The 23,960-nt window shown below is 39.9% G+C and overlaps 1 protein-coding gene across 2 annotated transcripts in view; it reads right to left on the bottom strand.

Annotated features, from left to right (window-relative positions):
- Positions 1-23,960, bottom strand: part of LOC307066277 (zinc finger protein 525-like) — a 47,790-nt gene that overhangs the window by 11,892 nt on the left and 11,938 nt on the right. For both annotated transcript variants that reach the window (XR_013811367.1, XM_079723386.1), the window contains exon 4: positions 19,330-19,456. Coding sequence is in view for 1 of the 2 variants with exons in the window: in XM_079723386.1 (XP_079579512.1) it covers positions 19,330-19,456 (127 nt within the window). In the remaining variant the exon portion in view is untranslated. The remainder of the gene's footprint in view (positions 1-19,329; positions 19,457-23,960) is intronic.

The following is a 23,960-nucleotide window of genomic DNA, read 5'->3' on the forward strand; positions in this document are numbered from 1 at the left end:
GAGGGTCAACTGAGAATTGAAATTCTTAACCAGTCAAATTTGGCTCTAAGTAAATAATAAAATGCCTGAACTATTGCTTTTCCTGTCTCCTAGAAGGAAGTTATGGGATCACAAGACTCTGATTTAGGAACTGTTTTGCTGGAACATACAGAATAATCAGAAAGGAAGCCACAACTCGATTCTCAACAGTCTGCAGCTGAGATCTTATAGGAAAGCTGGGATTACAGACACTCCCCTCCGCTCTCTCCCTTACCCTTTAAAAATCTTACACCCTGGCCAGCCAGGAAGATGGATGTGAGACAAGGCCAGGTCTCCCAAGTTTCTGGCTGGCACCTCCTCAACTAATACACATTTCTCTGCTTCTAACTCCAATGAGGAATGGGCATATGAATTTGGATTCAACATCATGTGTGATATATGTTCTTTATTAGGAAAAGGTAGAAGACGATGCTGAAAAATATCCTGCAATGGAGCAGTTACACAGAGCTCTCATCATACTCAATGGTGAAAGAATGACAGCTTTTCCTTTAAGATCAGGAACAAGACAAGGATACCTGCTCACAATATTGCTAAAAGCATATTACTGGAAGTCCCAGGAAGAACACAGAGGCAGAAAATTGGGTAACAGATATCCCAATAGCAAAAGGGAGTGAAATCATCTCTGTATACAACTGACATGATCTAATATGTAGAAAACCATGAATATTCTGCAGAAAAAAGCTGCTAAAATTTTCAGAGCTCTAAAAAATGAGAAGCTATAAAATCAACACGCAAAATTCAGTTAGGTTCATAAACATTAAAAATGAACAACCAAAAAAGAAAATGAGAAAAATATTCCAGTTACAAGACAATCAAAAAAAGAAAGTTAGATGCAACGTTATACAAGATGGTAAAGATATATATATTGCAAACTAAAGACTGCTGAAAATTTTAGTAAAGACAAAAATAAATGCAAAGACATCCCAAATTCATAGATTGGAAGTCAATATTGTCATGATGTCAATACTACCCAAAGTGATCATTATATTCAAATCATTCCCTAGTGAAATCCCAGTAGTGTTCTCCTGAAGAAAGAGATAAATCCATCCTGTGATTCATATGGAGTCTCAGGAGAAAGCAAATAGCAAAAATGATCTTGAAAAGAACAAACTTGTTGTATCACACTTCTTTATTTCAAAACTTATTCCACAGATACACTAATCAAAACAGTGTGGTACTGGCATACAGACAGACTGCTGGAATAGAACAGAGACTTCCAAAAAAAACCTCTTGTGGGATAGCAGCTAAGATGGCAGAGAAGGACCCTAAGTTCCCCCGCCTTTCACAAGCACACCAAAATCACAACTGACTGAAGAGCAACCACTGAACTAGAACCTACCAGAAAAGATCTTCAACAGCTAATGAAGGAACCACAACTGGATAGATGAAGGGGCGATTGGCCATATAATCACATCGCACGCCCCCTGGGTGGGCAGCCCACCGACTGGAGAATAATTATATTACAGAGGGTCTCCCACAGAAGTGAGAGTTCTGAGCTCCACGTGAGGCAGCTCCGCCCAGGGGTCCAGCCCAGGAAGCAGAGTCCTCAGAGCATTTGGCTTAGAAGGCCAGCGGGACTTGACTGCAGCTCCACAGGACTGGGGGAAATGGAGACTTCACTCTTAAAGTGCACACAGAAGAACTCACATGCACCGGAACAAAGGGCCAAAGCAGTAATATCATAGGAGCATGGACCAGAGCTACCTGCTGGTCTTAGAGGATCTCCAGGGGAGGCAGGAGGCAACTGTAGCATGGTCAGGAGACACAGACACTGGTGGTGGACGTATCAGGGAGCATTCATCTGCATGAGCTCTCCTGGAGGCTGACGTCTTGGCACCAATACCTGGCCCCATCTAAAACCCTGCAGGCTCCAGTGCTGTGACCGCCCCCCCCAGACCAAACAACACAACGGGCAGGGGCACAGTCCCACCCATTAGCAGACAGGCTGTCTAAAGACTTCTTGAGCCCCCAGCTACTTCCCATGCCCCTAGACACCAGAGGGCCCTACCCACCAGAGGCAAAGACCCAGCAACACCCACCGGTGAGCAGGCACCTGCCCCTCCCACAGGGAAGTCTGCACAAGCCTCTACACCAGCTTCACTCACCAGGGGGCAGACACTAGAAGCAAGAAAACTATAGTCTCTGCAGCCTATAGACCAAGTCTGCAAATGCAGGCCACATACTACCTGGGGACCAGACAGCCTCTGGTCCATAGGTGACAAAAGGGGAGTGCACTGCCTGAATGCATAGGATGTCTCCTACAGAGGGCCACTTCTCCAAGGTTGAGAAATGTAACTAACCTACCACATACATAAAATACAAATGCAATTTAGACAAAATGAGGTGACAGAGGAATATGTTTCAGACAAAGGAACAAAACAGAAACCCAGAAGAAGAACCAAGTGTCATGGAGACAGGCAAACTATTCAAGAAGGAGTTCAGAGTAATAATCGTAAAGATGACCAAAGAATTTGGTAGGAGAATGGATGCACAATGTGAGAAATGATAAGTTTTTAACAAAGACTTAGAATTTCTAAATAACAATGAAACAGAATTGAAGAATAAAATGAAAAATACGAGGAATTAATAATAGACGAAATGAGGCAGAATAATGGACCAGTGAGCTGGAAAACAGAGTAGGGGAAATCACTGCCACCAAAGGGAAAAAAAGAAAAGAATAAAAAGAAATGAGACCAGTTTAAGACACCTCTGGGACAAGAGCAAGTATGCTAATATTCGCAATACAGGGTTCCCAGAAGAAGAGAGAAAGGGCTGAGAAAATATTTGAAGAGATATTAGCTGAAAACTTCTCTAACCTGGGAAAGGAAACACCAAGACACATTCTGATTAAAACAACAAAAATTAAAGGTAAAGAGAGAAAATTACAAGCAACAAGGGAAGCAATAAAAAACATACAAGAGAACTCCCATAAGGCTATCACATGATTTTTCATCAGAAACTGCAAGCCAGAAGGCACTGGTACAATATACTTAAAGTGATCAAAGAGAAAAACCTGCAACCAAGAGTAGTCAACCCAGCAAAGTTCTCCTTCAGATCGATGGAGAAATCAAAAGATTTATAGACAAGAAAAAGCTAAAAGAATTCAACACCACCAAACCAAATTTACAACAAATGCTAAAGGAACTTCTCTAGTGGGAAAAGACCACAAGACTTTCTTGACTACAAACAAGAAAATCACAAAATGGAAAAGCTCACTGGTAAAGGCAAACATGCAATAAAGGTAGAAAATCATCCACACACAAAGCTAGTAGGTAGGTTAAAAAACAAGAGTAGTAAAACCATCTGTATCCACAATGAGCAGTTAAGGGATATACAAAACAACTGGATGTAAAATATAATACCAAAAACAGTAATCATGCGGAGAGGAGAGTACAAATGCAGGATATCTAAAATGCATTTGAGATTAGCAACTTAAAACAAGCACATAAACATACGTACTAGTATACAAAAACCTCATGGTAAATGAGAAACAAAAATCTCTAATACATATACATACAAAAAAGAAAAAGAAATCCAACCATAACACTAATGATACTCATCAAACCACAAGAAAAGAGAACAAAAGAAAGGGGGACAAAAAGACCTACAAAAACAAATCCAAAACAATTAACGAAATGGCAATAGAAACATACATGTCAATAATTATCTTAAATGTAAATGAACTAAATGCTGCAACCAAAAGATACAGACTGGATGAATGGATACAAACATAGGACCTGTACATACGCTGCCTGCAGGAGACTCACTTCAGATGCAGAGACATATACAGACTGAAAGTGAAGGGATGGTAAAAAGTATTCCATGCAAATGTAAATAAAAAGGAAGATTGAGAAGCAACACTTATATCAGACAAAATAGACTTGAAAAAGAAAAAAGACTGTTAAAAGAGACAAAGGCGACCACAAGAAAATGATCACAGGATCAATCTATAAAGAAGACATAACAATTCCAAATATATATCCACCCCAGCTAAGGAGCACCTCAATATATAAGGCAAATGTTAACAGACATAAAAGGAGAAATGGACAGCAACACAATAATAGTGGGGGACTTTAACACCCACTTATATCAATGGGGAGATCATCCAGACAGAAAATCCATCAGGAAACACAGGCCTTAAATGACACATTAGAGCAGATGGACTTAATTGATATAGAGCATTCCACCTGAAAGCAGCAGACTACACATTCTTTTCAAGTGCATATGGGTCATTCTACAAGACAGACTACATGCTGGGTCACAAAGCAATCCTTGGTAAATGTAAGAAAACTGGAATCATATCAAGCATCTTTTCCAACCACAATGCTATTAGGCTAGAAATCAACTAAAAAAAAAAAAAAAAACCGACAAAACCAAAAAAATAAAATCTGCAGAAAACACAAAGATGTGGAAGCTAAAGAATATGTTACTACACAACCAGTGGATCACTGAAGAAATCAAAGAGGAAATTAAAAAAAAAACAAAACCCTAGAGACAAATGAAAATAAAATCAGTATGACCCCAAACCTATCGGACACAGTAAAAACAGTTCTAAGAGTGAAGTTTATAGCAAAACAAGCTAAACTTAGGATTCAAATAAACAATCTCAAATAAACAACCTAACTTTATGCCTAAAGGAACTAGAAAAAGAACAAAACCCCAAAGAAAGATATAAAGATCAGAGCAGAAATAAATGAAATACAGAACAAAAACAAAAAAAGAAAAGATCTATGAAACTAAAACCTGGTTCTTTGAAAAGATAAAGAGCACTGATAGAGAAGTCTCGGAAAATAGCAGAGGAATAAGATGTGGAGATCACCTTCTTCCCCACAGATACATCAAAAACACATCTACATGTGGAACAACTCCTACAGAACACCTACTGAACACTGGCAGAAGACCTCAGACTTCCAAAAAAGGCAAGAAAATCTCCATGTAACTGGGTAGGGCAAAAGAAAAAAGGAAGAAAAAAAAATAGACAAAGGAATCAGGACAGGACTGACGCCTCTGCAAGGGCACTGTGAAGGCGGAAATGTTTCTGCACACTAGGAAGCACCCTCACTGACAGAGACAAGGGGGAGCTTTGGAGACTCAGAGGAGAACGCAGCAACATGGGTGCGGAGAGCAAAGCAGAGAAAATCCCGCACAGAGGATTGGTGTCAACCAGCACTCCCCAGCCTGAGATGCTTGCCTGCCTGCTGGGGCGAGTGGGGGCTGGGTTCTGAGGCTCTGGCTTCAGAGGTCAGACCCCAGGGAGAGAGCATTGGGGGTTAGCTGTGAGAAGACAGCCTGAGGGAGTCCAGAAAGAAACCTGGGCCTGCCAGATAGACAAGGGACCATTGCTGCAGGGTGCACGAGGAGAGGGGCACACCCGCCCTAGGAGCTTCTTTCTCCACGCGCTCACAGACAGCAGGGCACAGCCTACACAAGCTCTAGGGCCGGGTGAGAGCTGTGCCTGCTACTTGGACCCCAGAGGTGGGCGTAACAGCTACTGCTGCCACCGCTGCCACCAAGGGTCCTGTGAGCAAGCTCGGGTCACTGCCCACACCTTCCCGGGAGCCAGTGCAGCCTGCCACTGCCAACGGTACAGCGATCTGAGGCCAACTTCCTGGGGAGAGCGAATGGCACACCTCAGGCTGTTGCAAATTCCCACTGGTCTCTGCCACCAAAGGCACTCCCCACACATCCTAATTGTGAATGCTGTGTCCCTCCCTGTCCCTGACCTGGGTGAGCAAGTGAGCCCTAGTCAGCCACTGCTTTGGTTCCCTCTTGCCTGGGTGTGGAAGAGACTCCTGAGGGTGGCCCAAATGCAGAGGCAGAGCCACAACTAAAGCTGAACTCGTGCGGCAGTGCGACCACAGAAGAGAAAGGGGAAGTTCTCCATGCAGCCACAGGAGCAGGAGATTAAATCCCTCAATCGGCTCGATAAACCCCCGATCTGTGCAATGTCTGAATAGACAACGAGTGTTCCCACAATTGAGGATGTGGACTTTGGGGGCAAGTACTCGTAGGAGTTGGGTCAGGTCAGAGCATAAGCTGGCCCCACAGTGCCCACAGCAGGTGCAGAGACCGACCGAGAGTTCGATTTCTGCTTTTGATTGTTTTTAGTTTTTTGTTTTGGTAGTTTAGTTTTTAGTGTTTGTTTTCATTTTGGGGCTCGTTTATTTGTTTGGTTGCTCTCTTTTTTTTTGTTATCTCTCTCTCTTTTGTGTGTGTGTGTGTGTATGGTTCTTTGTTTTTGTTTGGTTTGTTTTTAACATTTGTCTTGGGGTTTTGTTTGTTTTCTTTTTTGTTTGTTTTCGTTTGTGTGTTTCTTTGTGTGTGTCTGTTTTCTTTCTTTCTTTTTTTTCTTCCTTTTCTTCTACACTGTGCAGCTTGCAGGGTCCTGGTGCTCCGGACAGGGGTTGGGCCTGAGCCTCTGAGGTGGGACAGCCTAGTCCAGGATGCTGGACGACCAGAGAACTCTCAGCCTCAGGGAATATAATTGGCAAAAGCTCTTCCACAGGTCTCCATCTCAACACCAAGACCTGGCTCCACCCAACGGCAAGCAAGCTCCAGTGCTGGACGCCTCATGCCAAACAACTAGCAAGACAGAAACACAACCGCACCCATTAGCAGACAGGCTGCCTAAAGTCATACTAAGGTCAGAAACACCACAAAAAGAGCCACCAGATGTGGCCCTGCCCATCAGAGGGACAAGATCCAGCTGCACTCACCAGAACGGAGGCACCAGTCCCCCCCACCAGGAAGCCTACACAAGCCACTGGACCAACCTCACCCACTGCGGGCAGACACCAGAAGTAAGAGGAACTACAACCCTGCAGCCTACGGATAGGAGACCCCCAAACACAGTAAATTAAACAAAATGAGAAGACAGAGAAATATGCTGCAGATGAAGGAGCAAGGTAAAACCCCACAAGACCAAACAAATGAAGAGGAAAGAGGCAGTCTACCTGAAAAAGAATTCAGAATAATGATAGTAAAGATGATATAAAATCTCAGCAACAGGGCATCCCTGGTGGCACAAGTGGTTGGGAGTCTGCCTGTCAATGCAGGGGACATGAGTTCGAGGCCTGGTCCTGGAGGATCCCACATGCCATGGAGCAACTGAGCCCATGCGCCACAACTACTGAGCCTGTGCTCTAGAGCCCACGAGCCACAACTACTGAGCCCATGCGCCGCATCTATTGAAGCCCACGCGCTCTAGAGCCCGTGCTCTGCAACAAGAGAAGCCACCACAGTGAGAAGCCCACGCACCACAATGAAGAGTAGCCCCACTCACTGCAACTAGAGAAAAGCCTGGGCACAGCAACAAAGATGCAACACAGCCAAAACTAACAAATATAAATAAATTTATATAAAAAAATAAAATCTCAGAAATAGAATAAAACACAAGAAATGTTTAACAAGGACATAGAAGAACTAAACAGCAAACCAACAGTGATGAGCAACACAACAACTGAAATTAAAAATACTCTAGAAGGAATCAACAGCAGAATAACTGAGGCAGAAGAACGGATAAGTGACCTGGAAGATAGAATGGTGGAAATAACTGCTGCAGAGCAGAATAAAGAAAAAAAGAATGAAAAGAATTGAGGACAGTCTCAGAAATCTCTGGGACAATATTAAACACACCAACATTCGAATTATAGGTGTCTCAGGAGAAAAAGAGCAAGAGGAAGGGTCTGAGAAAATATTTGAAGAGATTATAGGCGAAAACTTCCCTAAACGTGGGAAAGGAGATCGCCAATCAAGTCCAGGAAGTGCAGAGAGTCCCATACAGAATAAACCAAAGGATAAACACGCCAAAACACATATTAATCAAAGTAACAAAAATTAAAAACAAAGAAAAAATATTAAAAGCAACAAGGGAAAAGCAACAAATAACATACAAGGGAATCCCCATAAGATTATCAGATGATCTTTCAGCAGAAACTGCAGGCCAGAAGGGAGTGGCAGGATATATTTAAAGTGATGAAAGGGAAAGACCTACAACCAAGATTATCCTACTCAGCAAGGATCTCATTCAGATTCAATGGAGAAATCAAAAGCTTTACAGATAAGCAAAGGCTAAGAGAATTCAGCACCACCAAACCAGCTCTACAGCAAATGCTAAAGGAACTTCTCTAAGCAGAAAACACAAAAGAAGAAAAAGACCTACAAAAACAAACCCAAAACCATTAAGAAAATGGTAATAGGAACATACATATCAATAATTACCCTAAATGTGAATGGGTTAAATGCTCCAACCAAAAGACAGACTGGCTGAATGGATACAAAAACAAAACTTGTATATATGCTGTCTACAAAAGACCCACTTCAGACCTAGGGACACATACAGACTGAAAGTGAGGGGATGGAAAAAGATGTTCCATAAAAATGGGAATCAAAAGAAAGCTGGAGTAACAATACTGATATCAGATAAAATAGACTTTAAAATAAAGACTGTTACAAGAGATAAGGACACTACATAAGGATCAAGGGATCAATCCAAGGAAACATACAATTGTAAATATTTATGCACCCAACATAAGAGCACCTCAATACATAAGGCAAATGTTAACAGCCACAAAAGGGGAAATCGACAGTAACACAATAGTGGGGGACTTTAACACCCCACTTACACCAATGGACAGATCATCCAGACAGATCATCCAGACAAGGAAACACAAACTTTAAATGGCACAATAGACCAGATAGATTTAACTGATATTTATAGAACATCCCACCTGACAGCAGAAGGATACACTTTCTTCTCAAGTGCATATGGAACATTCTCCAGGATAGATCACATCTTGGGTAACAAATCAAGCCCTGGTAAATTTAAGAAAACTGAAATCAAATCAAACATCTTTTCCAACCACAACACTATGAGATTAGAAATCAACTACAGGGGAAAAAAACTATAGTATAAAACACATGAAGGCTAAACATTACGCTACTAAATAACCAAGAGATCAGTAAAGAAGTCAAAGAGAAAATAAAAAAATACCTAGAGACAAATAACAATGAAAACATGATGATCCAAAACATATGGGATGCAGCAAAAGCAGTTCTAAGAGGGAAGTTTACAGCAATACAATCCTACCTGAAGAAACAAGAAAAATCTCAAATAAACAATCTAAACTAACAGCTAAAGGAACCAGAGAAAGATGAACAAAAAAACCCCAAAGTTAGTAGAAAGAAATCAATCATAAAGATAAAAGAAATAAATGAAACAGAAACAACAGCAAAGATCAATAAAACTAAAAGCTGGTTCTTTGAGACAATAAACAAAATTGATGAACCTTTAGCCAGGCTCATCAAGAAAAAGAGGGAGAGGACTCAAATCAATAAAATTAGAAATGAAAAAGGAAAAGTTACAAAGGACACTGCAGAAATACAAAGGATCATAAGAGACTACTATACGCAACTACAGGCCAATAAAATGGACAACCTGGAAGAAATGGACAAATTCATAAAAAGGTATAACCTTCCAAGACTGAACCAGGAAGAAACAGAGAATATGAACAGACCAATCACAAGTAATGAAATTGATACTGTGATTAAAAATCTTCCAACAAACAAAAGTCCAGGACCAGATGGCTTCACAGGTGAATTCTACCAAACACTTAGAGAAGAGCTAACACCCATCCTCAAACTCTTCCAAAAAACTGAAGAGAAAGGAACTCTTCCAAACTCATTCTATGAGGCCACCATCACCCTGATACCCAAATCAGACAAAGATATCACGAAAAAAGAAAATTACAGACCAATATTAGTGATGAATATAGACACAAAAATCTTCAACAAGCTACTAGCAAACAGAATCCAACAACACATTAAAAGAATCATACACCACAATCAAGTGGGATTTACCCCAGGGATGCAAGGATTCTTCAATATACACAAATCAACCAATGAGATACACCATATTAACAAATTAAATGAAAACCATATGATCATTTGAATAGATGCAGAAAAAGCTTTTAACAAAATTCCACACCCATTTATGATAAAAACTCTCCAGAAAGTGGGCACAGAGGGAACCTACATCAACATAATAAAGGCCATGTATGACAAACACACAGCTAACATCATTCTCAATGGTGAAAAACTGAAAGCATTTCCTCGAAGATCAGGAACAAGACAAGGAGGTCCACTCTCACAACTACTATTCAACACAGTTTTGGAATTCCTAGCCACAGAAATCAGAAAAGAAAAAGAAACGAAAGGAATATAAAATTGGAAAAGAAGAAGTAAAATTGTTTGCAGATGAGATGATACTATACATAGAAAATCCTAAAGATGCCACCAGGAAACTACTAGAGCTAATCAGTGAATCTGGTAAAGTTGTAGGATACAAAATTAATGCACAGGGCTTCCCTGGTGGCGCAGTTGTTGAGAGTCTGCCTGCCGATGCAGGGGACACGGGTTTGTGCCCCGGTCCGGTAAGATCCCTCATGCCGTGGAGCGGCTGGGCCCGTGAGCCATGGCCGCTGAGCCTGCACGTCCGGAGCCTGTGCTCCACAACGGAAGAGGCCACAACAGTGAGAGGCCCACGTACCGGAAAAAAAAATAAATAAATAAAAATAATGCACAGAATTCTCTTGCACTCCTATACATGAATGAAAGACCAGAAAGAGAAATTAAGGAAACAATACCATTCACCACTGCAACAAAAAAAGAATAAAATACGTAAGAAGAAACCTACCTAAGGAGGTAAAAGACCTGTACTCAGAAAACTATAAAACACAGATGAATGAAATCAAAGACAACACAAACAGATGGAGAGATATACCATGTTCTTGGATTTGAAGAATCAATACTGTGAAAATGACTATACTACCCAAAGCAATCTACAGATTCAATGCAATTCTTATCAAATTACCATTGGCATTTTTCATAGAACTAGAACAAAAATATCTTAAAATCTGTATAGAGACACAAAAGACCCCAAGTAGCCAAAGCAATCTTGAGAAAAAAAAAAGAGTTGGAGGAATCAGGCTCCCTGATTTCAGACTATACTACAAAGTCACAGGCATCAGAACAGTTTGGTACTGGCCCAAAAGCACACACATACATCTATGAAACAGAATAGAGAGCCCCAAAATAAACCCATGTACATATGGCCAATTAATCTACAACAGAGGCAAGAATATACAATGGTGACAGTACCTTCAATAAGTGGTGCTGGGAAAACTGGGCAGCTACATGTAGAAGAATGAAATTAGAAAACTCCCTAACAACATACACACAAAAAAACTTAAAATGGATTAAAGACCTAAATGTAAGACCACACACTATAAAACTCTTAGAGGAAAACATAGAAAGAACACTCTTTGACATAAATCACAGCAAGATCTTTTCTGACCCACCTTCTAGAGTAATGGAAATAAAAACAAAAATAAACAAATGGGACCTAATGAAACTGAAAAGCTTCAGCACAACAAAGGAAACCATAAACAACAAAGGAAACCATAAACAAGAAAAAAAAACAACCCTCAGAATGGGAGAAAATAATTGCAAACAAATTATTGGACAAAAGATTAATCTCCAAAATATACAAACAGTTCATGCAGCTCAATATCAAAAAAACAAACAACTCAATCAAAATATGGGCAGAAGACCTAAATAGACATTTCTCCAAAGAAGACAAACAGATGGCCAAGAGGCACATGAAAACATGCTCAACATCACTAATTATTAGAGAAATGTAAATCAAGACTACAATGAGGTATCACCTCACACAAGTCAGAATGGCCATCATCAAAAAATTTACAAACAACGAATGCTAGAGAGGGTGTGGAGACAAGGGAACCCTCTTTCACTGTTGGTGGGAATGTAAATTGATACAGCCACTATGGAGAACAGTATGTAGGTTCCTTAAAAAACTAAAAATAGAATTACCATAAGACCCAGCAATCCCACTACTGGGCATATACCCAGAGAAAACCATAACTCAAAGACACATTCACCCCAACGTTCAATGCAGCACTATTTAGAATAGCCAGGTCCTGGAAGCAACCTAAATGCCTATCAACAGACCAACAGATAAAGAAGACGTAGTACATATACACAGTGGAATATTACTCAGCCATAAAAAGAATGAAATTGGGTCATTTGTAGAGACGTGGCTGGCCTAGACACTGTCATACAGAGTGAAGTCAGAGAAAAACAAACATCATATATTAACACATATAGGTGGAATCTAGAAAAATGGTACAGATCAACCTGTTTGCAAGGCAGAAATAGAGACAAAGACGTAGAGAACAAACGTATGGATACCAAGGGGCGGGGGCGGGTGGGATGAATTGGGAGGTTGGGATTGTCATATATACACTATTGATACTATGTATAAAATAGATAACTAATGAGAACCTACTGTATAGCACAGGGAACTCTACTCAATGCTCTGTGGCGACCTAAATGGGAAGGAAATCCGAAAAAGAGAGGATATATGTATATGTAGAGTTGATTCACTTTGCTGTACAGTAGAAACTAACACAACATTGTAAAGCAACTATACTCCAATAAAAATTAATTTTAAAAAACTAATAAGTGAAATGGTAATTACAGGGAAATCTGCTGCTTTAAATGCTTATATTGGGAAAGAAGAAAGTTATCTTTTAACATGCTATTTTATACTAATATATATAAAATAGATAGCTAATGAGAACCTGATGTACAGCACAGGGAACTCCACTTCACTTAGCTGTACAGTAGAAACTAACACATCGTAAAACAACTATACCCCCCCCAAAAAATGAATATTGAAAAACCTTTAGCCAGAGTCATCAATAAAAAAGGGAGGGGGCCTAAATCAATAAAATCAGAAATCAAAATGGAGAAGTTACAATGGACACCAAGAAATACAAAGAGTCAAAAGAGACTACTCTAAGAAACTATACTCCAATAAAATGGACAACCCAGAAGAAATGGGTTAGAAAGGTACAATCTCCTAAGAAGGAACCAGGAAGAAATGGAAAATATGAACAGACCAATCACAAGTACTGAAATTGAAACTGTGATTAAAACTCTTCCAAGAAACAAAGGTCCAGGACCAGATGGCTTCACAGGTGAATTCTCCCATTCTAATATTTAGACAAGAGCGAACACTCATTCTTCTGAAACTATTACAGAAAATACTTTTGGAGAGGAAGGAACACTTCCAATGAACTCATTCTGTGAGGCCATAATAACTCTGACACCAAAGCCAGAAAACGATATTCCAAAAAAAGAAAATTACAAGTCAGTATCACATATATGCAAAAACCCACAACAAAATACTAGCAAACCGAATCCAACAATACATTAAAAGAAGCATAAGCCATGATCAAGTGGGATTTATTCCAGGGATGCAAGATTTTCAATATCTGCAAGTCAATTAGTATGATACACCACATTAACAAATTGAAGACTAAAAACCATATGATTATCTCAACAGTTGCAGAAAAAGCCTCTCACGAAAGTCAGCACTGATTTATGATAAAAACCCTTCAGAAAGTAAGCACAGATGGAACCTACCTCAACATAATAAAGACCATATACGACAAACACACAACTAACATCATACTCAACAATGAAAACCTGAAAGAATTTCCTCTAAGATCAGGAACAAGACAAGGATGTCCACTCTCGCCACTTTTATTCAACATATATTTGGAAGTCCTAGCCACTGCAATCAGAAAACAAAAAGAAATAAAAGGAATCCAGATAGGAAAAGAAGTAAAACTATCACCATATGTAGATGACATGATGCTACACGTACAAAATCCTGAAGGGGCTTCCCTGGTGGCGCAGTGGTTGGGAGTCCGCCTGCCGATGCAGGGGACATGGGTTCATGCCCCGGTCCGGGAAGATCCCACATGCTGTGGAGTGGCTAGGCCCGTGAGCCATGGCCGCTGAGCCTGTGCATCCGGAGCCTGTGCTCTGCAACGGGAGAGGCCACAGCAGTGAGAGGCCCGCGTGCCGCAAAAAAAAAAAAAAAAAAAGAAAGAAAATCCTGAAGATGCCACCAGATAACTACTAGACCTCATCAATGAACAGGGTAAAGTTGCTGGATAAATATAAAAAATAATAAATATACAAAAATCTGTTGCATTTCTACATACTAACAACGAAATATCAGAAAGTGAAATTAAGGAAACAATCCCATTTACCATCTCATCACAAAGAATAACATTCCGAGGAATAAGCCTACCTAAGGAGGCAAAACAACTGTACTTGTAAAACTATATGATTCTGATGAAAGATATCAAAGATGACACTAACAGATGAAAATATATACCATGTTCTTGGATTCGAATAAGCAACATTGTTAAAATGACCATATTACCCAAGGCAATCTACATATTCAATGCAATCCTTATCAAATTAACAATGGCATTTTTCACAGAATGAGAACAAAACGTTTTTTTAAATTTGTATGAAAACACAAAAGACACCTAATATCTAAAACAATCTCGAGAAAGAAGAATGGAGCTGGAGGAATCACACTCCCTGACTTCAGACGATAATACAAACCTACAGTCATCAAAACGGTATAGTACTGCCAAAAAACAGAAACACAGATCAGTGGAACAGAATACAAAGCCCAGAAATAAACCCACTCGCTTATAGTCAATTATTCTATGACAAAGAAGGAAAGAATATACAATGGAGAAAAGAGTCTTTTTAATAAGTGGTGCTGGGATAACTGGACAGCTACATGGAAAAGAATGAAATTAGAACATTCTCTAATACCACATACAAAAATAAACTCAAAATGGATTAAACACCTAAATGTAAGACCAGATACTATAAAATTCCTAGAGGAAAACAAAGGCAGAACACTCTTTGATATAAATCACGGCAATATTTTTTTGGATCTGTCTCCTAGAGACATGGAAATAAAAGCAAAAATAAACAAATGGGACCTAATTAAACTTAAAAGCTACTGCAAAGCAAAGGAAACCATAAAAAGAACGAAAATACAATCTATGGACTAGAAGAGTATATTTGCAAATGATGCTACCAAAAAGGGATTAATTTCCAAAATATACAAAATTCATATAGCTTAATATCAAAAAAAACCCATACAACCCAATCAAAAAATTAGCAGAAGACCTAAATAGATATTTCTCCAAAGAAGACATAAAGATGGCCAACAGCCACATGAAAAGATGCTCAACGTCACTGATTATTAGATAAATGCAAATCAAAACCTCAAAATGGTATCACCTCACACTGGTCAGAATGACCACCATCAAAAAGTCTACAAATAGGGGACTTCCCTGGTGGTCCAGGCGGTAAGGCTCCACGCTGCCAGTGCAGGGGACCCGGGTTCAATCCCTGGTCGGGGAACTAGATCCCATACGCATGTCACAACTGAGAGTCCACATACAGCAACTAAGAAGTCTGCATGCCTCAACTAAATATTTTGCGTGCCACAACTAAGATCCGGCGTGGCCAAAAAAACAAAAAGTCTACAAACAATAAATGTTTGAGAGGGTGTGGAGAAAACAGAACACTCCTACACTGATGGAAGGAATGTAAACTAGTGTAGCCATTTTGGAGAACAGTATGGAGGTTCCTTAAAGAACTAAAAATAAAGTTACCACATGAACAAGCAATTCCAATCCTGGGCATATATCCAGAAAAGATGAAAACTCTAATTTGAAAAGATATATGCACCCCAATGTTTATAGCATCACTATTTACACTAGCCAGGACATGGAAGCAACCTAAATTTTCATTGACAGATGAAGGGATAAAGAAGATGTGGCACATATATACAATGGAATTACTCAGTCATAAAAAAAACAATGAAATAATGCCTTTTGCAGCAACATGGATGGACCTGTGAAGTCAGACAAAGAAAGACATACATGATACTACTTATACATGGAACCTAAAAAAGTGATACAAATGAACTTATTTACAAAACAGAAATAGACTCACAGACATAGAAAACAAACTTATGATTACCAAAGGGGAAGGTGCAGGATGCGGGGGGTTAGGGGGGCAAGGAGAGAGATAAATTAGGAGCCTGGGATTAATATATACAAACTACTGGGCTTCCCTGATGGCGCAGTGGTTGAGAGTCCGCCTGCCGATGCAGGGGACGCGGGTTCGTGCCCCGGTCTGGGAGGATCCCACATGCCGCGGAGCGGCTAGGCCCGTGAGCCATGGCTACTGGGCCTGCGCGTCCAGAGCCTGTGCTCCGCAACGCGAGAGGCCACAGCAGTGAGAAGCCCACGTAATGCAAAAAAAAAAAAAAAAATATATATATATATATATATATATATATATACAAACTACTATATGTAAAATAGTTAAACAACAAGTACCTACTGTATAGCTCAGGGAACTATATTAAATATCTTGTAAATTGCTGTACACCTGAAATTAACACATTATAAATTAACTATACTTTAAAAAAAACCCTCTTGTGTAGATGTTTAAACAATGTTTCACAAAGGTGTAAAGACCACTTAATGGGGGAATGCAGTCTATGGAACAAAAGGTGTTGACAGGACTTCCCTGGTGGTGCAGTGGTTAAGAATCCACCTGCCAATGCAGGGGACATGGGTTCCAGCCCTGGTCCGGGAAGATCCCACATGCCATGGAGCAACTAAGCCCGTGTGCCACAACTACTGGGCCTGCACTCTAGAGCCCACGAGCCACAACTACTGAGCCCATGTGTCACAACTACTGAAGTCCGGGTGTCACAACTACTAAGTACATGTGCTGCAACTACTGAGCACACGCGCCTAGAGCTGGTGCTCCTCAACAAGAGGAGCCACCACAACGAAAAGCCTGTGCAACACAACAAAGAGTAGACCCCGCTCACCACAACTAGAGAAAGCACAAGTGCAGCAAGACCCAACGCAGCCAAAAAAAATTAATTAATTAAAAATAAATAAATTTTTTTAAAAAGGTGTTGCCAAAACTGGATGCCTACTAACAAAAGTATTTACTTGGCCCATTATCTTACACTACAGACAAAAATTAACTCAAAATTGTTCAAAGACCTAAACCTAAGTCCCAAGTGTATACAACTCCTAGAAGTAAACATACAGAAAAAGTTTCTTGACGTTGGACCCACAAATGATTTATCAGGTATAACACCAAAAGCACAGGCTACAAAATAAAAACAGATAAATTGGACTATATCAAAAATATAAACTACTCTGCATTAAAGCACAGCGAAAAGACAACCAACAGTAAAAGAGAAAACATTTCTAAATCATATATCTGATAATAGATGAGTATGAAGAATATATAAAGATTCTAAGAGGGACTGATCACCAATTCCACCACAGGGACCCTTCCCCAATCAACCATCCCACACGTTGCAAATATAAAGCAAAAACCCCAAGAGTAACATAGAAATTTGAACCTAATGATAAAATAAAAAATCATTTATAATGCATAGAAATGTACAAAATGAAAGTACCAGTGTCTTAAACACATTGTCGTTCATCACTGAAGGTATCCCTCCACTTCATAAGCTCTCATTAAGACGCTTCAAAATTTGCTGTTGGGGTAGAATGAACAATGGCACAGGCAATGAAGAATGTGGCCTCGGGGCTTCCCTGGTGGCGCAGTGGTTGAGAGTCTGCCTGCCGATGCAGGGGACGCGGGTTCGTGCCCCGGTCTGGGAAGATCCCACATGCCGTGGAGCGGCTGGGCCCATGAGCCATGGCCGCTGAGCCTGCGCGTCCGGAGCCTGTGCTCCTCAACGGGAGAGGCCACAGCAGTGAGAGGCCCGTGTACCGCAAAAAAAAAAAAAAAAAAAAGGCATCAACAACAGTTTAGCCAACAGCCTCACAGATATGAGAATGTGAGCTTTGACAAAGTTGTCCTGGGATAAATTCCTATACCAATTTAAAGAGGCTAAAATGTATGGTCATTGAGACACATGAATAACACAATCACAGTGCCCTTGAGACAGGCTTTTGTGACAGTCCCCAAAGCCAGAAAAAAACCCAGTAAGACTTATCAGTCAGACTCCTGTGATACTTTCTCTCTCGTATCCTAGAACATGCTGACCACTCTACTGAGTAGCTTCGAGTGGTGATTTTGTACAGAGCAAGAAAATATTACAACATACGAGGAATAGTGTCTCTATCAAAATTTTCTGTTACCCAGTAAATACTCTCCATAGAGAATCCACAAGAGCTTGCCAGATAAACATAGGTGGATTATCACAGCAAGGAAACCAGGTAAAATTTCAGACCTTAGGAATATACTTCAAAGAAATTTAAGAGGTAAAATCATACAAAGTAAGGAGAAGGTAAAATTAGGAACAGTCGACATTCCCAGACTAGGTAGAGCAGTACAAGAGTAAAAATAATACAACGTCTAAGGGTCAGACATTATAGGATCTTGAGACGGGACCATGTACTCGACCCACAGATGCCAAGCTAAGAGCCTGAAAGATTCACATATGCTCCCCTTGTAGGATTTGGGATCAAAAACAGGATCTCTCCATCCACTGTCCTTATACTCTTCCTAAGTAACAATCACAGAAGATCCAATCCACCTGCCTGTCCCACACACCCCTAAACAAAAGAAACAGCCCTTCTGAGATACCCATCTTTGTTTACACTTTTGATATACTCCCACACAATGTATTCTTGGCTATTTTTCACATTTCTCCCCACTGTCCACGGCTCTTTCTCTTGCTCCAATGTGGAGAGAATATTCAGATCAGAAAAAGAAATTCTGGGACTTCCCTGGCAGCCCACCGGTTAAGACTCCATGCTTCCAATGCAGAGGGCATGGGTTCAATCCCTACTCAGGGAACTGAGATCCCACAAGCCAGCAGGTGTGGCCAAAATTTTTTTTAAAAAAGAAATAGAAATTCTGGTTTATCAGGACAAAGAAATGTGAAGTGCTGTGGTTTTCCTAAAATCCCAGTTCTTTGCTCAGCTGAGGAGTGAGGACATTACAGATGGGTCAGGAAAAATATTTCACAAATTCATCCACCGCCTGCCTTCTACACAGGGAATGGTGTAATATGCAGACATCGAGCTCTCTTCCTGCAAAAACTGAGTCAAAAGCCAAAAGGCAGAAAATGGGAAATTTGGTATTTTTTAAAGTTTGCCATTGAGCTTTGTACATAATTAAGCTCTGGGACAACCCCTAATGTAACATGAAATGCGCAGAGCATCTGAAGAAAGGATCAGTTTAAACTCATGATGCCACATCATGGGTGACTCAACAGGGCTTTCAAAGATTATCAGGGCCTCCCAAGAGGCACACAAGGGAAAATGCAAAGATACCCAAGGGCAGGTCCCAGCTCTGGAGGGAAGTTATCCTTACCCAGGGAGATCAGGTTCCTGTAGGTCTCCACCATCACGTCCCTGTACAAGGCCCTCTGAGCAGGGTCCAGGCATTCCCACTCCTGCTGAGTGAACTTGATGGCCACATCCTCAAAGGTCAACCGTTCCTGAAATGAAACCACATTTCACCAATGGGCCATGAAGAGTTCTCATCTTCATACAAATGGAAAAGAGGAGTAAGGGGTAAGGACTGATTGAATTAAAGTATGTGTTCTACCAGATCCATTTAGAGGTATTGGGGAAAATTATGTATCTCTAATCTTAATTTCTTAAGCTTTTCCATAAGACCTTATGAGATCCTCCAATTAATATGGATTTTCATCACTGTCGAAAATCTATGAAACACCTATAAGTAAAACTCAACACCATGTTGTCTATGCAGAAGTGTTAGGTATTACGTTCTACACACTGAGTGAGATTCAGTATGTAGATGAGATGACAAAGTTCGCAGTGCTTTTAACGAAAGGTCAAAATCTTCAACTATGATGATGATAACAACGACTAAAAGTGTTTGAACACTTCCTATTGCTCTAAGTTACAGTAATGTTACTCTAAACACTACTCTAAATAAGTACTTGTACAGGCAAGACCTTGTTATCCACATAACAGCTCATTAAAGAAAGATCTGTCCCCATCTTACAGAGGATAAAAACTGTCACAGACACTCTGAGAAACTCGACTCAGATCAAGAAGGTAAGAAATGTTACAGCAAGCACTTGAACTCAGAGGGTTGTGCTCAGCAACTGAAGCTTAAGAATCAAATAGTTAAGTAATACAGAAAGCATTAAAAGTACATTGAAAGAGGGTTCCCTGAGAAAACTTGAAAGAAGTCCAAGGTGAACAACATGGAATGACATGAAAGGTCATTATAGATGTGGACACACAAGCACATACACATAAATTGTTAGCAATCTTACTACAACTTAAACCATTAACAGGATTGCATAGAAAAATTCTAGGCAATGGAATATACTGAAGACAATTTCAACTGAAAAAAGATATAATATATAGTTTTAAAATCATGATGTCTTTTATCTAAACCACAGACTTGCACATCCATGCACTCATGCACATACATATCTGTAAAAAATAACTGAAATGAGAGAAAAATCTCTTGGCACATTTTTGGACTTTTTTTTTTTTTTGCAGTACACAGGCCTCTCACCCTTGTGGCCTCTCCCGCTGTGGAGCACAGGCTCCGGATGCGCAGGCTCAGCGGCCATGGCTTATGGGCCCAGCCGCTCCGCGGGAGGTGGGATCCTCCCGGACCAGGGCACGAACCTGTGTCCCCTGCATCGGCGGGCAGACTCTCAACCACTGCGCCACCAGAGAAGCCCTGGACAATTTTTTATCACCCTTTTATTCACGTGTATTTCAGCATCTTTCAGACAATGAAAATGTATCCACTGTACTCAATTTAGTTTGTCAACATGATTCTGTAGTAGGCTACTAAAAAAAAATGGTACGAACATTTTAAAAAAAATAGAATACTTGAACTCAAATCTCAATAAGATAACCATACTCAAAAATATAAATAGGGGCTGGTGTACCTCAAAAAAAAAACAAAAAAAAAACCTAGAGACAAATGACAATGAAAACACGACGATCCAAAACCTATGGGATGCACAAATCTTAACAATTTTAAGAGACTGATATCATAAAAGTAAACAACAATGAAATAAACAGCAGAAGAAAAAAAAGAAAATTCCCCCAAATGCGGAAATTAAACAACTCACTCTTAAACCACTAATGGGTCTAAGAAGAAATCACAAGGGAATTTTTAAACATATGGATGAAAAGGAAAATACAACCTACCAAAATTTATAACACACAATGAAGGCTGTACTAAAAGGAAATTCTAAACTGCTAAATGCTTACAGTAAAAAAAGAGAAGAGATCTCAAATCAGAACTTTATTTTTACACCTCTAGAAAGTAGAAAAACAAAAACAAACTAAACCCAAGCTTAGCAGAAGGAAAGAGGTAAATAAGAAAAATGAAACCAGGGACTTCTCTGGTGGGGCAATGGTTAAGAATCTGCCTTCCAATGCAGGGGACATGGGTTTGAGCCCTGGTCTGGGAAGATCCTACATGCTGCAGAGCAACTAAGCCCGTGTGCCACAACAACTGAAGCCCGCAGGCCTAGAGCCCAAGCTCTGCAACAAGAAAAGCCACCACAATGAGAAGCCTGCACTCCGCAACGAACACCCAACAACGAAGACCCAATGCAGCCAAAAATTAATAAATTAACATATTAAAAAAAGAAAGATTAGACCAGACATAAATAAAACAGAAAGTAGAAAAATATAAAAATGAACAAACCAAGAGTTGGTGTTTTGAAAAAACTGAATGGGAAAACCCTTAGCTAGACTAAGGAAAAAAGAAAAAAGATTCAGGGGCTTCCCTGGTGGCGCAATGGTTGAGAGTCCACCTGCCGATGCAGGGGACACGGGTTCGTGCCCCAGTCCGGGAAGATCCCACATGCTGCAGAGCGGCTGGGCCCGTGAGCCATGGCCGCTAAGCCTGTGTGTCTGGAGCCTGTGCTCCACAACGGGAGAGACCACAGAAGTGAGAGGCCGGTGTACCTCAAAAAAAATAATAAAAATACCTACAGACAAATGACAATGAAAACACGACAATCCAAAACCTATGGGATGCAGCAAAAGCAGTTTAAGAGGGAAGTCTACAGCAATACAATCCTACCTCAGGAAACAACAAACATCTCAAATAAACAATCTAACTTTACACCTATAGGAACTAGAGAAAGAACAAACAAAACCCAAAGTTACTAGAAGGAAAGAAATCATAAAGATCAGAACAGAAATAAAAGAAACAGAAACAAAGAAAACAATAGCAAAGATCAATAAAACTAAAAGCTGGTTCTTTGAGACAATAAACAAAATTGATAAACCATTAGCCAGACTCATCAAGAAAAAGAGGGAGAGGACTCAAATCAATAAAATTAGAAATAAAAAAGGAGAGGTTACAACAGACTCCGCAGAAATACAAAGCATCCTAAGAGACTACTACAAGCAGCTCTATGCCAATAAAATGGACAACCTGGAAGAAATGGACAAATTCATAAAAAGGTATAACCTTCCAAGACTGAACCAAAAAGAAATAGAAAATATGAACAGACGAATCACAAGTAATGAAATTGAAACTCTGATTAAAAATCTTCCAACAAACAAAAGTCCACCAGATGGCTTCACAGGTGAATTCTATCAAACCTTTAGAGAAGAGCTAACACCCATCCTTCTCAAACTCTTCCAAAAAACTACAGAGGAAGGAACACTTGCAAACTCATTCTATGAGGCCACCATCACCCTGGTACCCAAACCAGACAAAGATACTACAAAAAAAGAAAATTACAGACCAATATCACTGATGAATATACATGCAAAAATCCTCAACAAAATACTAGCAAACAGAATCCAGCAACACATTAAAAGGATCACACACCATGATCAAGTGGGATTTATCCCAGGGATGCAAGGATTCTTCAATACACGCAAATCAATCATTGTGATACACCATATTAACAAATTGAAGAACAAAAACCGTATGAAAATCTCAATAGATGCAGAAAAAGCTTTTGACAAAATTCAACACCCATTTATGATGAAAACTCTCCAGAAAGTGGGCAGAGGGAACCTACCTCAACATAATAAAGGCCATATACGACAAACCCACAGCAAACATCATTCTCAATGGTGAAAAACTGAAAGCATTTCCTCTAAGATCAGGAAAAAGACAAGGATGTCCACTCTCACTGCTATTATTCAACATAGTTTTGGAACTCCCAGCCTCGGCAATTAGAGAAGAAAAAGAAATAAAAGGAATACAAATTGGAAGAGAAGAAGTAAAACTGTCACTGTTTGCAGATGACATGATACTATACATAGAGAATCCTAAAGATGCCACTAGAAAACTACTAGAGCTAATCAATGAATTTGGTAAAGTTGCATGATACAAAATTAATGCACAGAAATCTCTTGCATTCCTATACGCTAATGATGAAAAATCTGAAAGAGAAATTAAGGAAACACTCCCATTTACCACTGCAACAAAAAGAATAAAGTACCTAGGAATAACCCTACCTAGGGAGACAAAAGACCTGTATGCAGAAAAGTATAAGACACTGATGAAAGAAATTAAAGATGATACCCACAGATGGAGAGATATACCATGTTCTTGGATTGGAAAAGTCAATACTGTGAAAATGACTATACTACCCAAAGCAATCTACAGATGGAATGCAATCCCTATCAAATTATCAATGGCATTTTTTACAGAGCTAGAACAAATCATCTTAAAATTTGTATGGAGACACAAATGACCCCAAATAGCCAAAGCAGTCTTGACGGAAAAAATCGGAGCTGGAGGAATCAGACTCCCTGACTTCAGACTATACTAACAAATCTACAGTAATCAAGACAATATGCTACTGGCACAAAAACAAAAACATAGATCAATGGAACAAGCTAGAAAGCCCAGAGGTAAACCCACGCACCTATGGTCAACTAATCTATGACAAAGGAGGCAAGAATATACAATGGAGAAAAGACAGTCTCTTCAATAAGTGGTGCTGGGAAAACTGGATAGCTACATGT

Source organism: Hyperoodon ampullatus, assembly GCF_949752795.1.
Source record: "Hyperoodon ampullatus genome assembly, chromosome: 18".
Taxonomy (NCBI): Eukaryota; Metazoa; Chordata; class Mammalia; order Artiodactyla; family Ziphiidae; genus Hyperoodon; species Hyperoodon ampullatus.